At 34.0% G+C, this 16,707-nt stretch overlaps 1 protein-coding gene across 1 annotated transcript in view; it reads right to left on the bottom strand.

Annotated features, from left to right (window-relative positions):
* The window catches only part of SLC30A7 (solute carrier family 30 member 7), an 86,289-nt gene that overhangs the window by 52,664 nt on the left and 16,918 nt on the right, over positions 1 to 16,707 (bottom strand). The window contains exons 4-7 of the mRNA XM_043575682.1: positions 15,340 to 15,427; positions 14,553 to 14,679; positions 5,295 to 5,438; positions 348 to 398 (exon numbers count right to left, since the gene is read on the bottom strand). Of these exons, the coding sequence (XP_043431617.1) occupies positions 348 to 398; positions 5,295 to 5,438; positions 14,553 to 14,679; positions 15,340 to 15,427 (410 nt within the window). The remainder of the gene's footprint in view (positions 1 to 347; positions 399 to 5,294; positions 5,439 to 14,552; positions 14,680 to 15,339; positions 15,428 to 16,707) is intronic.

Raw genomic sequence — 16,707 nt, 5'->3', positions numbered from 1 at the left:
CCAGGATCCGAGCTGTCAGCACACAGCCCGACACAGGGCTCAAAGTCACAAACTGCGAGATCATGACCTGAGCCGAAGTTGGTCACCCAACCAACTGAGCCACCCAGGTGCCCCTACAGTACTAAATATTTTAATCTTCTTATTAAATCTAAGAAAATAGGCAAAAGTAACAGTTAAAAGAATATCTGCTAATATACCTAATAGTATATATTTTAAAAATCAGAAGAAAAGCTAATATTTTAGACACAAATATTACATTATACACTTTTCTTAAAGGAAATTTCCAGATAGATCAACACAATGAAATCCATTTCATAAAACAGAAATATACAAATTGCTTGTCATACCTTGTAAAATCTGTCTGCTGGGTCCTGTTGTTTCTTTTAAAGAGGGACCATCTGTAGAGAGTTAAGTTAAATTATTTTAAAATATATCTTCAATTCCTGATTCAACTTTTGCAATTCAGAGAACTTTTCATTCAAGTATATCATGAAGGATGCATGACTATACAGCCACATCAGACCTACAAAATTATTTTTTTAATTTAATGTAGTAACTGAATGGAGATAGACATGGGCATTTTAAAAATACACAGTATTTAGGTCATTATTATATTAAGCAATCTAGTAAAAGACAGTAAATTAAAAACACTGTGAAAGTCTTCTACTACTCGTAACATACCTTATACTACAGCTTGCTACACTAATATTACAACTGGAAAACTCAGACAAAACAAATCTGCTTGAAGTTACAAGAAGTCGAAGTAATGAAGCCAGGACAGCATCCAGGATAACTGGACTATGGCAAACAATAGTTTTCTAACAGCTTCTAAATGGATGTGGCAAGCTTTTCACAGAGAAGAGATAAAAATACTTTTTCATTAAGACTTTATGATGAAAAAAATTTAACAATACTGTAATTTCTATACTTACTCTGAAGATACTAAAGCAGAAAATATAGGTAAACAATCAGCAATATTGAGATCATGAGGAGGACTGATAAGCCTTCTGATCATGTCTAACAGAAAGCTTGTCTGGGGTCTTGGTTCTTGGCCCATAGTACCTAAGAGCTGACATATCCTTACTACAGCTTTGATAGAGACTGTAACAATGCTTCAGAAAAGGCATAAAAGCCTAAAGCTGCACAATGATTTCTGTCTGGATATGGCACTGCTATGATGGCAGAAAGATGTAGCCACCTTAAAAAATCATGCTGACAGTCAAAAGTGTTGACTATTCCAAAACTCCAGCTCCCTAATCAAGGCAAGGGATTTGTCTATAGGTAGTAGGTCTAGATAAGGACAGTAATTTTTGACATAATTATTTGGAAGGTATATAATACTATACTAATATAATGGCTATGTAAAACAATTAACTCCCATCTATGTAAAATCTGACAGTACTTCTGGACATAAAATTTGTTACCTGTGGTAGAGACTGGGTAGTTGTTTATCACCCACTTCTTTGGTAAACAACTAAACTACATTTCCCAGGTTCCATTGAGTTATGTGATGTATGTGACTGAGTATTAAACAAAGAAATATGAGAGGTAAACCATTTCCAGGCTTGTAAGAATGTCCCCCGCCTCCAAAAAAGAATGTCCCACATGATCTTCTATGTAGTTTAGCTCCAGGTAGATGCAGAGAATCCATGGGAGGATTCCAAAGGTCAAGAATCCCAGAAATGAAAGGAACCTGGATCTCTAGACTGAATGAGAAACAGTATCCATCCTCCTTTACCCCATCAACCCAAGAGCAAGATATAAACTTTTACTGCTTGAGTCACTGAGACATGAGTAGTTAAAGCAAGCAAGTTAAAAACCAGCTAGGTTTACTGACAGTAAGCATTCCAAAAAATATGAGGCTCACAGTATTTCCCAGTGAGACTACAATGTCTCTCACAGGCAAAATGGAATCATGGCCCTATTACCTTCATATCCTTAGATTGACTAATATATACTGAAGGCAGAAATAATAGTCAAGAGAAGATTTTGGAGTCAGATTTCCTTGTGTTTGAAGCCTAGCATTTCCTTTTACTAGTTACTATGATATCTATGTGCCATGATGTCCTATAAATTCTTCTTTGCCACTTACGTTCTCCCCTTGGCAAAAAAAAAAAAAAAAAAAAAAAAGGCTACCTTTCACCTATTTAGAATCTTACTACAGTGCATTGCCAAAGGCATAAATAAAAAAAATTCTAGAGCAACAAACAAGTGGTGAATTGCAAATATTGGTGTTAATATCAGAAAAGTAATAACTGTAGATACTACCTAGCAAATCCTTTTGTAAGCAACGTGATTTCCAATTCTTTACTTTTTAATAAAATGTAGGGATTAGCTAATGAAACTGCCAATTTATAGATCATCAAAAATAATTTTTTTTATTTTTTTATTTTTATTTTTTTTTTAACGTTTTTATTTATTTTGGGGACAGAGAGAGACAGAGCATGTACGGGGGAGGGGCAGAGAGAGAGGGAGACACAGAATCGGAAACAGGCTCCAGGCTCTGAGCCATCAGCCCAGAGCCTGACGCGGGGCTCGAACTCACGGACCGCGAGATAGTGACCTGGCTGAAGTCGGATGCTTAACCGACTGCGCCACCCAGGCGCCCCAAAAATAATTTTTGATAATAGATCATTGCGTTAATTTTTGGAATGTAATTATTTAAAAAAAATTTTTTTAATGTTTGTTTATTCTTGAGAGATAGAGACAGTGCGAGCAGGAGAGGACAGAGAGAGAGGGAGACACAGAATCCGAAGCAGGCTCCAGGCTCTGAGCTGTCAGCACAGAGCCCGACGCGGGGCTCAAATCCACAAACATGAGATCACAACCTGAGCTGAAGTCAGACACTTAACCGACTGAGCCACCCAGGCAACCCTGGAATGTAATTCTGAAGTGTTCAAAGAATAGACTGAAACTGCTACAAACAGAATTTCTTCTATTTAAAGTTTCTTAGTACTTACATTATAAAGCTAGAAAATAGGAACAGAACTATTGCCCAAATGTGTTTTATGCTGATGTCATTTATCCATATACTAATTGAGAAACAAGGAGCTCAAATCATCTCATTAATATATGTATTTCAAGAAAAATATTGTTTATGATTATGTATTATCAAAATTTTTAAAATACAATTATTTTGATTGACTTTTAGTAACAACCACAGTAACTCCATCCAAAATAAATGCTAAGTCTTATGTTTCTAGGACATAAGAAATTTTAATTTATACACATTTTACTGCCAAGAACTATAATACGAGGTCAATTAATCACACAAATATAATCCATTAGTATAAAATTCTGGAATGAAAATAAAACTTCAAGGAGAAACAGGATGTTATAAAATTTATAACTATTTACCTGTTTTTGCATGAGTGAGAGTGGGTCTCAAATCACTAAGTTATTTAGAGTCCAATGAATATATTTCAGAGTAATACAGAAGTTTCATTCTAAATATTATCAATAAGATACCTGAAATCATATTCCTTGCCATTATTTAAACAAGTAATTTTTTAGGAATCATCTTACTGTGTGAGGAATACACAATGTTTCAAAATTATTACAGGATGCATGTAAGCAAAATCTTGGGAAAGCAAGGTTTTAAAACATACCAGTGTAAAATCAAGAACATAAGAGGGGTGCCTGGGTGGCTCAGTCAGTTGAGCATCTGACTTTGGCTCAGATCATGGTCTCACAGCTCGTGGGTTGAAGCCCCACGTCAGGCCCTGTGCTGATAGTTCAGAGCCTGGAGCCTCCTTCGGATTCTGTGTCTCCCTCTCTCTCTGCCCTTCCCCTGCTTGCACACTCTCTCTCTCTCTCAAAGATAAATAAAAACATTTTAAAAAATTTTAAAAAACAAAACAAAACATAAGAAACAACAAGTGTTGGCAAGGATGTAGAGAAAAAGGAACCTTGGTGAATTGTTGTTGGGAATGCAAACTGGTGCAGCCACTGTGGAAAACAGAATGGAGGTTCCTCAAAATTCAAAAACAGAACTACCACGTGATCCAGTAACTGCACTACTGAGTATTTATCCAAAAAAAAAAACCAAACCACTAATTCGAAAGGATATATGTATCTGTATGTTTACTGCAGCATTATTTACAACAAATTATGGAAGGAGCCCAAGTGTCCATTGATAGGTGAATACATAAAGAAGATGTAGTATATATACATACAATGGAATATTATTCAGCCATAAAAAGGATTGAAAACTTGGCATTTGCAACATGGATGGATCTAGAAAGCATAATGCTAAGTAAAGTAAGTCAGTCAGAGAAAGACAAATAACATAGGATTTCACTCATGTGGAATTTAAGAAACAAAACAAATAACCAAATGAAAAAAAAAAAAAAAAGAGACACACCAAAAAGCAGACTAAACTATAACTAGAGAACAAACTGATGTTATCAGAGAGGAGGTGGGGTTGGAGGATGGGTAAAATAGATAAAGGGGATTAAGAGTTCATTTATCTTGATGAGCACTGAGTAATAAATGGAATTGTTAAATCACTGTATTTATTGTACACCTGAAAATAATTTAACATTGTATGTTAAGTATAGTGGAATTAAAATACAAATAAATAAATACTAAATAAAACATACCAGTGTAATAGTACAAAAATATAGCAAATTTTAGAGACTGAAAAATTAGGGACTTAATATTCAATCTCTAAGAACTTTTTTAATTATCAAATCAAAAGTCTGAGGATTCTATGTGGCAAGTACAGATAATACTTAAGCATATAACTTGTTGTCAGAGCAGCTTATATTAATCTATACTCTGAAATTTCACAGATAAATTATTTAAAATATAATTTAAAAATAAAAATTAAGTTGATAAATACCTTATAACTTAATACCCAATGCTATATAAGTTAGCACACAAGATTTCTAAGAGAACAAGGAGGCAAATCAAAAATTCTGCAATGAAAATGAAAAAAATTGAAACCCCCTGTAAGCCCACATATAGCACAAAAGGCTTTATCATATTTAAAAAAAAATGATTTTCATTTGCTAAAAAACAATTGTTTCTGATTCACTGACACTCATTTAAAATAGTGGCACATAGTATAATATATTCACTGAAAAAAAAGCTATATCCACTGCATTATATTGAGTTAATTTCATCATATACTAAAAATGAACTAGCCCTGTGAACCATTTAGTCCGATTCATTAGAAAGGAAGTTGATTACAAGACCCTTTCAAGAGACTATTTCAATGAAAAGAGTGATCTACACAAAATCTCTGTGTATTTGGAAGGCTATCCATTTGAAAATCTTCTGGCTGTACTCACCATGAGAATGAAAGTGTCCATGTCCATGAGCATGATCATGGCTATGTGAAGCACCATGTTTCAAATCATGACTATGGCAATGATCTCCATGGCCATGTGCCTGATCCAGAACACCATTAAAAAGGGAATGACTGTGTCCATGGCCTAAAAAGTAGTTAGAACAAAAGGTATGTAAACGTATACTACATAAATGATTACAATAACACTGATATTAGTGAAAAGAACTAGCTCTAAAAAGAGATTTAATTAAATAAACATTTACTTGCAAGAAGTGTTACAGTGTTAAAACAATACTGAGTTCCTCCTACCATGGAGTATAGGAAGGAAATAAAAGTACAGAGGCAAGTGGTAGACTTTATTGATGATGAAAGTAAGTGAGGAGTACACAGAAATATTTAAAGAGATTACAGATAATGTTATTCATTCATACAAGAGGAACACACTATGTTATAGGCATTGTTCTAGGCACTGGGGATAAAGTGGTGAAGAGCACAGACAAAAATCTTGGCTAAAACTTTGCAAAGTACCACTACATATACTCACAAAGATAAGACAAAATGTATGCATATGGTCATTTGAGGCAGAGAAGCTGCTGTATTTGTTCAAAGGATCAGTAGGGGCACCTGAGTGGCTCAGTTAAATGTCCGACTTTGGCTCAGGTCATGATCTCACAGTTTGTGGGTTCCAGCCCTGAGTCAGGCTCTGTGCTGACAGCTCAGAGCCTGGAGCCTGCTTCAGATTCTGTGTTTCCCTCTTGCTTTGCCCCTCCCCTGCTCAGGCTCTGTCTCTCTCTCTCTCTCAAAAATAAGTAAACATTAAAAAAAATTTTTTTAATAATAAAAAAAAAGGATCAGTAAAACTACATTATAGCAAGTAGAATCCTTAGAAAAAAACAAAATAATGCAGAATCCTCTCTCCATAGCAGACCTAAATCTACTAAACCATCAAAGAAATGTCTTATACAAGCTATTGCAAAGCACATAAGAACACTGGATGTTACCCAATTCAAAAATATCACTAATATTCACAAAAATCTTAAATACCAGTAAACCAAATCCAGCATTGCATTATATGGAAAATCACGAATAATGGGGAGATGAACTCCCAAAATGGTGGAGAGAGGATACTGGCAAATTAGTTCTTTCATTTAAAACAATAAGAATACAAGGGACACATTTAAAAATCAACATCAGAACTCTAGCAACTAACCAAAACCACAAAATGAACTATAAGCACCCATCCAAGAAGAAACTACCAAACCTCGGTAGGACTACAGAGTTTCTACTGTTTTTACTTGGGGCTACTCCCATTTCACCTCCTGCCCTAGCTCAGCTGAAAGCAGCCAAAAAAAGCCAGCAGCACTGTAGACAATGGAGAGATCGGATTTCTTCCAGAGCTCTGTGAAAGCACCATCTCCAGAGCACAGTCAGTATTTTGTACAAACTAGCAATTCTTTAGAAAAATCTCTATCCTCAATGTGGTGACTATTAGACTCAGAGGTCAGCTCTAAAAATTTAACAGCCACACGCTGCAGGAAAGCCATTAGTCCAAGAAAGTCATGCAACAAGAGAAACCAACAGTATCAGCAACAACAAACTTTGAAGGGAGAGGTTGAAGTAATGATACCAGAGTCATTATAATATAAAATGTCCAGTTTTCAACAACAACAAAAATTATAAGACATGCAAAGAAAGAGGAAAGTATGCCACACACACATGAAAAAAATGCAACCAACAGAATATGTTCCTCAAGGGGACTCATATTTTGGGCTTAATAGACAAAGACTTTAAACCAGCCATTATAAATATGTTCAAAGAAATAAAGAAATCCATATCTAAAGACTGAAAGTGTAACAGTGATGACTCACCAAATAGAAAATATCAATGACGAGAAATTGTAAAAAAGAACCAAACAAAAACTCTGGAGTGAAAAAATACAATAACTGAAATAAAATATTTACTAGAAGTGCTCAACAACAGAGTTGAGCTACAATAATGCAAACCTGAACATGGATCAACAGAGGTTTTCCACTCTGGTTTTCCAACAGAGCAGAAAAAAAGAAAATGAAGAAAAATAAACAGCCTTAGAGACCTTGATGTGTGGAAACATCAAGTGTACCAAAATAAGCATAAAAAGAATCTCAAAAAAAGAAAAGAAAGTAGGAGACAGAAAAAAAATTTGATGAAAAATATTAACCACACATTCAAAAAACTTAGGAAAATCCAAAGAATATCCGAAGAATAAACTCAAATGGAACCATATCTAGAACCACCATAGTCAAATTGATGAATGCCAAAGAGACACTGAAAGTTGGAGACCAGGATAAAAAATAACTTACCATGTATAAAGAAACCTGCATAAGATTAACTGGGGACTTCTCCACCAAAACCATGGAAGTCAAAAGCCAGTGGGATGACAAAATCAGAATGTTAGAAAAAGACTCAACTAAGATATCTAAATTCACCTCTCTCCTTTAAAAATAAAGGACATATAAGACATTGCCACATCAACAAAAACACTACCTGCCAATGAGATAAAAGAACACTAAACAGTAATTCAAATACACATAGAGAAATAAAGAGCATTGGTAAAGGCAATTATAAAAGAGGATGAATGTATTTTTAAATTGGTGACTCACTTCTACTGTAGGTTTTAAGAGACAACTGCATAAAGTAATAATTATAAAACTGTACTGATGGGCTTACAACATAAAAATACGTAATTTGTCTGACAATAATAGTACAAGGAAGGCAGGCGAACGTGGAGGTGTATTGGAGCAAAAGTTTTGTGTATTACTAAATTACTATTAATCTGAACTAAATCATTTTAAATCAAGATACTACTTGTAATCCTCAGGGCAACAATTAAGAAAATATTCAAAACTATACAGTAAAAGAAACAACAGAATTAAAAAGTACATTAGAAAGTATCCATTTAAAAAATAAGAGTCAGAGTAACAAGAAAACAAGTAACAAAAAACCAAGAAGTAGAGTAACAAAAAGGACTGAAGATACAGAAAACAAATATTAAAATGGCAGATGTAAATCCTACCTTAGTAATTACATGCAAATTGTTTAAATATCCTAATTGAAAGACAGAGATAGAATTGATTAAAACAAATATGATCTAGTTATATTGTCTATAAGAGATACATGTTAGACTCAGACACAAGCTGAAAGTAAAAAGAAAGAAAAATACACCATGCAAGCAGAAAAAAAAAAAAAAGACAGAGAGAGAGAGAGAGAGAGAGAGAGAGAGAGAGAGTGAGCGTGCAGGGGAGAGCTGGAATGGTTATCATAATATCAGACAAAATAAACTGTAAGCCAAAAGTTATTGTGAGACAAAAACAACATCACATAAAAACATGTTCAATCTATCAGGAAGATATAATGATTATAAACATATTGCACTGAACAATATAGCTCCAAAATACATGAAGCAAAAAATAATTAACTGAAAAAATATACAATTGAATAATTATAGTTGGAAACTTAAATACCTACTTTCAATAATAAATAGACAACTAAGCAGAGGATCAACAAAAAAACCCCAGAAGGTTAAACAACTATAAACAAATTACACCTAACATCTGAAGAACAGAATACATATTCTCCTCAAGTGCACATGGAACACTGTCCACAGAGACCAAATGCTAGGTGATAAAACAAGACTTAATAAATTGAAAAAAAACCCTGAAATCATATAAAGTGTGTCATCTGATCACAATGGAATTAAATTAGGTATCAATGACAAAAGAAAATCAAAAGTAACACTCTTAAATAGCTAATGAGTCAAAGAAGAAATCAAAAAGGAAATTGAAAAATACTTTGAGGGGTTCCTGGGTGGCTCAGCCTGTTGAGCATCTGACTTTGACTCAGGTCTTGATCTCACAGTTGGTGAGTTTGAGCCCCACATCGGGCTCTGTGCTGACGGCTTGGAGCCTGGAGCCTGTTTCAGAGTCTGTGTCTCCCTTACTCTTTGCACTTCCCCTGCTCATGTTCAGTTTCTCTCTCTCAAAAATAAACATTTAAAAAAAAAGAAAAAAAAAAGAAAAATACTTTAAGATGAACAAAAATGAAAACATGACCTACCAAACTTACGGATCATATTTCAGCAATGCTTAGAAAAAAATTTGGCTATGCTAAAAACAACAACAAAAAAAAAAAAAAAAAAAAAAGCAAAAAAACAAACACCCCTCAAATTAATAATCTCATTTTCCATCTTAAGAAATTAAAAAAAAAAACTAAAGGCAAAGCATAAGGACATAAAAGTATTAAAGCAGAAATAAAATTTAATATAGAGAGAAAAACAATGGGAAAAAAAATCAATAAAACCAAAAGGGCACTCTTTAAAAAAATAAAAAAATCAACAAAATTGATAAACCTTTAACAGAACTAATCAAGAAAAAAAAAATGACAGAAGGCACAAATTACTAAAACTGGTAAAGAAAGGTCTTCACTGCTGACCTTATGGAAATAAAATAATTTTTTAAAAAAAACATACCATAAACAAGTAAACAAAGAAGATACTTTGGATACTTGGTAAAGAAAGGTCTTCACTGCTGACTTTATGGAAATAAAATAATTTTTTTAAAAAAACATACCATAAACAAGTAAACAAAGAAGATACTTTGGATGAAATGGACAACAAATGCACAAATGAACATTCCTAGAAATGTACACACTACTGAAACTGACTCAAGAAGAAATAAAAATGTGACCAAACCTATAGTAAGCAAAAAATAAATAAATAAAATAAAATAAGAATTTAAAACCTGAAAAAGAAAAGCCCAGGCTTTTGAATTCTGCCACTTATGAATTCTGCCAAACATTCCGTACTCTTCCCCACCAATTCCCTTAAAAATAAATAAGTAAATAGAAGAGGGGCACCTGGGTGGCTCAGTCGGTTGAGCATTTAACTCTTGATTTTGGGTCAGGTCATGATCCCAGGGTGGTGTGACAGAGCCCTACATCAGGCTCCATGCAGTGTGGAGCCTGCTTAAGATTCTCTCTCTCCCTCCCTCCCTCCCTCCTTCCCTCTGCCCCTCTTCCCTGCTCGTGCTCTTTCTCTCTCTAAAATAAAAATAAATAGAAAAGAGAACATTTCCCAACTCATTACATAAGAGCAGCATTACCCTGATACCCTGCAAACTACAGACTAAAAATTCCTTAAGAATATAGACACAGTGTCTTTAACAAAATACTAGCAAACCAAATAAAGCAATACATAAAAAAGATAAATCATGTCCAATGAGATTTATCCTAAGAATGCAAAGGTGGTTTAATACCCAAAAATCAAGCAATGTAATATGCCATGTTAAAAGGATAAAGAATAAAAACCAACTATCATCTCAAAAAGTGAAGAAGTTGTGACAAAGCCCAGTACCCTTTCATGATAAAAACACCTAGTAAACTAGGAATAGAAATAAACTTCCTCACAGTAAACACAGCTAACAGCATATTTAATGAAGAAAGATTGAATGCTTTCATCCTAAAATCAGGAAAAAGACAAGAATGTACTCTCTTACCACTTCTATTTAATATTGTACCGAATGATCTACCAGGGCAATTAAGCAAGAGAAAAAAAAATTTTTTTAAAGGCATTCATATGGAAAGGAAGAAGCAAACTATCTCTATTTACAGATACAGGACACTAAAAAATTCTACAGAATCCACTAAAAACCTATTAGAATATGGAACAATTTCAGCAATGTGGCAAGACACAAGATCAGTATACAAAAATGAACTATATCCTTATACATCAGTAAAGAACAATATAAAAATGAAATTAAGAAAACAATCACACTTATACTACCTACAACAAAAAAAGAAAGCCTAACTGTAAAGTTAAGTGTGAAACATGTATGCTAATAACTATAAAACATGTTGAAAGAAATTAAAGAAGCTATAAATAAATGTGAAGGCATCCCATGTTCATGGACCAGAAGACTCACCATTGTTAAGATGACAATACTCCTCAAATTCATCTACAGATTCAATATAATTTCTATAAAAATCCCAACCGTCTTTTTTTTTTTGCAGAAATTGACAAGCTGATCTTAAAATTTATATGGAAACGCAAGAAGTAAATAAGTAAAATAAGTAAAATAATCTTAAAAAAAGAAAAAGCTGGATAACTCACATGTTCCAATTTCAAAACCTACCTCAAATGTACATTAAACAAGACAGTAGGGTACTGGCATAAGGATAGACATACAGATCAATGAAAAAGAACTGAGAGTCCAGAATATTCTCACATTTATAGTTAACTGATTGTTGACAAGTGTGCCAACACAATTCGATGGGGGGAAAATAATCTTTTTAACATGGTGCTGAGACAACCAGATATCTATATATAAGAAAATGATATTGGACCCATACCTCACATGATAGACAAAAATTGACTGAAAATGGATCACACACCCAAATGTAGACCAAAATACAGACACAAAATTTAAGGATGGTTCCTTATGAGAAATCTATCAATGTAATTACAAATTTTAAATTAAGGAAGAAAAAATGATTACTTCAATAGATGCAGGAATAAAAAGTAATATCTTAACTTGATAAGACAGTTTCATCAGAAATAGACCATAAACATCAGACCAAATGATAAAACTTTAGTAGCATTCTTCATTAAATCAATGAAGAATGCATATTAAAATATGCTGATGTTTGCATTTTCCTCTGGAGATTCTGATAAAAATGTTCTGCGATTAAACCCGGGCATTAAGGTTTTTTTTTTTTTTAAGTTACTCAGGTGACTATCCACTTTGACACAAGGATACAAACTGTAAGTATATCTAATCAACACTGTGCTAGGGGTCCTGGCTATACAATAAGACAAGAGGAATAATAATTTCTATTCTTAATAGTAATAAAAACATTCAACTACTTAAAAATAAACTGATCAAAAAATACAAAGATCTTTATTAAAATAGCTAAGATAATTTAGTAAAAGACATAAAAAAATTTTTATGCATTCCCAATCAAAATCCCAAAAAGATTTTTCATACAACTTGACAAGCTGATGAAAAAACCAAATGGGCAAGACAGGCCCAAACAATTTTAAAAGGTAACTTAATATAGGCTAAAAGTGTTGTTTTACATCAATGGGGTAAAAGGCAGGTTAATAACTGGTGCTTGGAAACCCTGCTTATTCACACTGGAAATAAAAAGTTAAGTCCTAACTCACCCTACCACAAAAACAAATTACATATAGATGAAGGAACAAAATGGATTGGGAAAAAAAACCCTAAATTTTAACGGTATTAAAATATGAGACATGTTTACGACTCAGAAAATGGAAATTTCTCAAAGTAGAAAACATACCAGAAAAAAATGTAAGACAGAAAAACTAAGACTATATCAAAATTAAGAACACCTACATAAAAGTTTAAAGATAAGCCATAGATTGGGAAAAGATGTTTGCAACACATAAAACAAATGATTAGTATACAAAATATATAAAAATTATTAAAAATGGATTAACAAGAAGAGGATAGAAAAACAAGCAGAAATAAATAGACAGTTCAAGAGGATAAACTTGAATGTCCTAAAACCATACAGAAAGATTTTCAACCTCACTACTAAACAAGAAATAACAAATAAAATGAGATATCATTTTTACCAAACTATTAGCAAAACAGTCTTAAACCCATAATAATAAGTTTTGTGTTTTTTTTAATTTTCTTTTAAGTTTATTTATTTGTTTTGAAAGAGAATGTGCACAAGCACAAGCCGGGGAGAGGCAGACAGAGAAGGAGAGAATCCCAAGCAGACTCTGTGCTATCAGCATAGAGCCTGATGTGGGGCTCGATCTCCTGACCATGAGATCATGACTTGAGCTGAAATCAAGAGTAGGATGCTTAACAGACTGAGCCATCCAGGAGCTCCAATCGTAATAATAAGTTTTGATATGAGTGGAAGGAAATCAGTACTGACATTCATTGCTGGGATAAATGTGAATGATAGTAATTTTGAGGGCAATTTGCTATTGTCTACTGAAACTAAAAACTGTATTTCCTGTGTTCCAGCAACTCTACTTATAGTCCAGCACAGTGCAACTCAAAGAACTTTCTGTGACAATGGAAATGTTCTGTATCTGCTGTCCAATATGGTAGCCCTATGTGGCTACTGAGCACTTAAAATGTCACTAGTGTAACTGAAGAAGTGAATTTTTAATTTTATTAAATTTAATTAACCATAATTTAAATTAAAAAAAATTTTTTTTCAACGTTTATTTATTTTTGGGACAGAGAGAGACAGAGCATGAACGGGGGAGGGGCAGAGAGAGAAGGAGACACAGAATCGGAAACAGGCTCCAGGCTCCGAGCCATCAGCCCAGAGCCTGACACGGGGCTCAAACTCACGGACTGCGAGATCGTGACCTGGCTGAAGTCGGACGCTTAACCGACTGCGCCACCCAGGCGCCCCAACCATAATTTAAATTTAAATAGCCACATGTGACTAATGGCTACTATATGGGACAGCAAAACTCTGGAAAAACAACTGCATATGTTCACAAGGATACGTTTCATATGGAAATGACTTACAGTCTACATACAGAAGACCAGTTAAATAAGCCATGGTATCCCACACCATGGAGTTCTATGTGTCAACAAGAGAAGGCCAACTGATACATACCAAATAGAAGGATCTCAAAGACAGATTGTATAATAAATTTCATAGCCACATGTACTGTAATTTTTAGTAACTAGATTGGTTTTATTGTTTCTAATGTTTATTTGTTGGTTTTATATAAATGGTGTCCACAGCTACAGAGGTATGGAAGCATCCACAACCAAACTTGATTATGTGTAACTCTGAGATGGCTCTGAGATGGAGACACATGGAGAAGTAGGAGTGATGGTTCAAGAAGACATTAATAAGTGTCTATTAACATATTATTTCTGTTGTTAAAAATCAACATAGGGGTTCCTGGGTGGCTCAGTCGGTTAAGCATCAGACTCTTGATTTTGGCTCAGGTTATGATCTCACGGTTCGTGAAATAGAGTCCCACATCGGGTTCTGCATTGACAAGGTGGAGCCTGCCTAGGATTCTCTTCTCTCCCCCTCTCTCTCTGCCCCTCCTCCACTCATGCTTGCTCTCTCTCTCTCTCTCTCTCTCTCTCTGTCAAAATAAATAAACTTAAAAAAAAACCAACATAGACTTTAACTTTAAAATGTATCAATTTTCAAAAGTGATAATTATGATGAAAAGAGAAAATGAAGAAACAAAGCGTTCTAACCATCATACCAGAGCCATGAGAATGTCCATGACCTCCATGCTTGAAAACAAATATTCCTATTAGGTTTACCACAAACCCAAGAATTGAAACAAGAAGCAGTCTCTCATGGTGTACATCTGGAGGGGCTAATGCTCTCTAGAAAACACATAACACAAACAAACAGCATTGATATAATTTTTGAGTGATCAATTGATAAAAACAAAAAGCAATCTTTAAAAATTTTTATTTTCAGAATTAAAAGTACTCTATAAATATATACCAAAACAGTTTCTAGAAAAAAAAATAGTGCTCACATACTGCAGACAAGGTAGTAATTACTATTTTTAAATACACACCAATATTTAAAAGCATGACTATTTGGTCTAAAAACCATCCCTCTTTGGTATCATAAAATACTGCCATTCATTTCAGGTTCATTGATCTTTCAATTTTTTCTTTATATTTCTTTAATATGCCAAATATTACAGGTTCACTGACAAAATTCTCGGATTTGTTTAAGAACTCTTCCCAGCTGACCTCACTACCCAGAACGTGCCTTTACTTTTCACAGCGTCTACAATTCATTCAGAGCTTATAAAGCACTATCATTTAATGGTTTTCAATTTCAAGTAGTTTCACATATATTTAATTTTTCCACTATTTTGTAAGCTCCTCTTACATATTTTACCTAATCTAAGACTGTCCTCAATAATACTTAATAACAGTGTGAAGACAGCTTTATACATGTATCTTTAGTTCATAAACATTTTCATTACAGAAATGTAATTTACTGACTCTAATCATTATCTACAATACCTCAACTCCTTCTGAGAAAATAAAAAAAGCAGTGAAGATCAAAAACAGGCCATTGACAAAGCCAGCCAGAACTTCTGCTCTAACATACCTAAAGAAGAGCAAAGTAAACAAATGAATTATTATTTCTTAAAAATCAAATCATACATTTATATACATTCAGAGATTCTAAACCATATTATATGGTTAAAAGCAGCCAGCAAAGTCCTAGTATTTATAGTATAGTATGCTTTATTCTATATATACTGTAGAAATGAGGAAATGACTTTAATTATTATGAATTATATATAATAGCAAAATGCCATAAACCACATCCATCTCTACAAGCCAATCAAAAGACCTTCCTCGAGTAAGTACGTTTGGAAAGACCCTGCACAGAAACATAAATTTCAAGTTGCCCCTGGAGAAGGAAAAATTGGACTGGACAAGGAGGCAAAGAAGGAAGGATCTAAGAAATAAAAAGTAGGAGCAAAGGACTTTTCTGAAAGAGGGGTTTAATAACTTATTTGCTTCTTTTCTAAAAACTCCTTATACTTTTTGTTTTATAACTTTCAGTTTTGAAATCTTTGGAAAATGGAACTTTGATCTGAAGGAAAACACAATCATCCTAGAGCCAACTTAAGATTTACATTCCTAATCACTCTTTTCTAAGATTAATACATTTAACAAAAACTTTTCAATCGCCTATTTTTTTTTTTAATTTTTTTTTCAACGTTTTTTATTTATTTTTGGGACAGAGAGAGAGACAGAGCATGAACGGGGGAGGGGCAGTGGGAGAGGGAGACACAGAATCGGAAGCAGGCTCCAGGCTCTGAGCCATCAGCCCAGAGCCCGACGCGGGTCTAGAACTCACGGACCGCAAGATCGTGACCTGGCTGAAGTCGGACGCTTAACCGACTGCGCCACCCAGGCGCCCCATCAATCGCCTATTTTTAGAATCAATCCTGGCTTCACATAATTTTAATTAAACTATTTTTTAAATGCCTGCCTTTTTCTCTATGGACTTCTGAAGCTTTCTGCTTCCTACCTGCATGAAGCATCAGGGAAAGATTCTGTTTTTCTGTTAAGGTATATGTGGCTTAGGTAAAGTCATTAGAAACTTCAGCTTGGCAGTTTTACATGTCCTAACTTGATTCAAAGGGTGCTGAGAGCAGTTAATCACTATGGTCCTTAAATAATATAATAGGAACATCAAAAATTCTGCTTTTCCTAGCTTTGTCAACTTCTAGATTATACAAGCTTTACTGTAAAAAACATTTTTAAAGAGAACAAACTATTTAAAATGTACTCGTTTCAGGGGCACCTGGGTGGCTCAGTCAGTTGAGTGTCCGACTTTGGCTCAGGCCATGATCTCACAGTTTTGAGTTCGAG

The sequence above is a fragment of the Prionailurus bengalensis genome, chromosome C1 (genome assembly GCF_016509475.1).
Source record: "Prionailurus bengalensis isolate Pbe53 chromosome C1, Fcat_Pben_1.1_paternal_pri, whole genome shotgun sequence".
Classification (NCBI taxonomy): Eukaryota; Metazoa; Chordata; class Mammalia; order Carnivora; family Felidae; genus Prionailurus; species Prionailurus bengalensis.
This window is presented reverse-complemented; position numbering and strand designations above follow the sequence as displayed.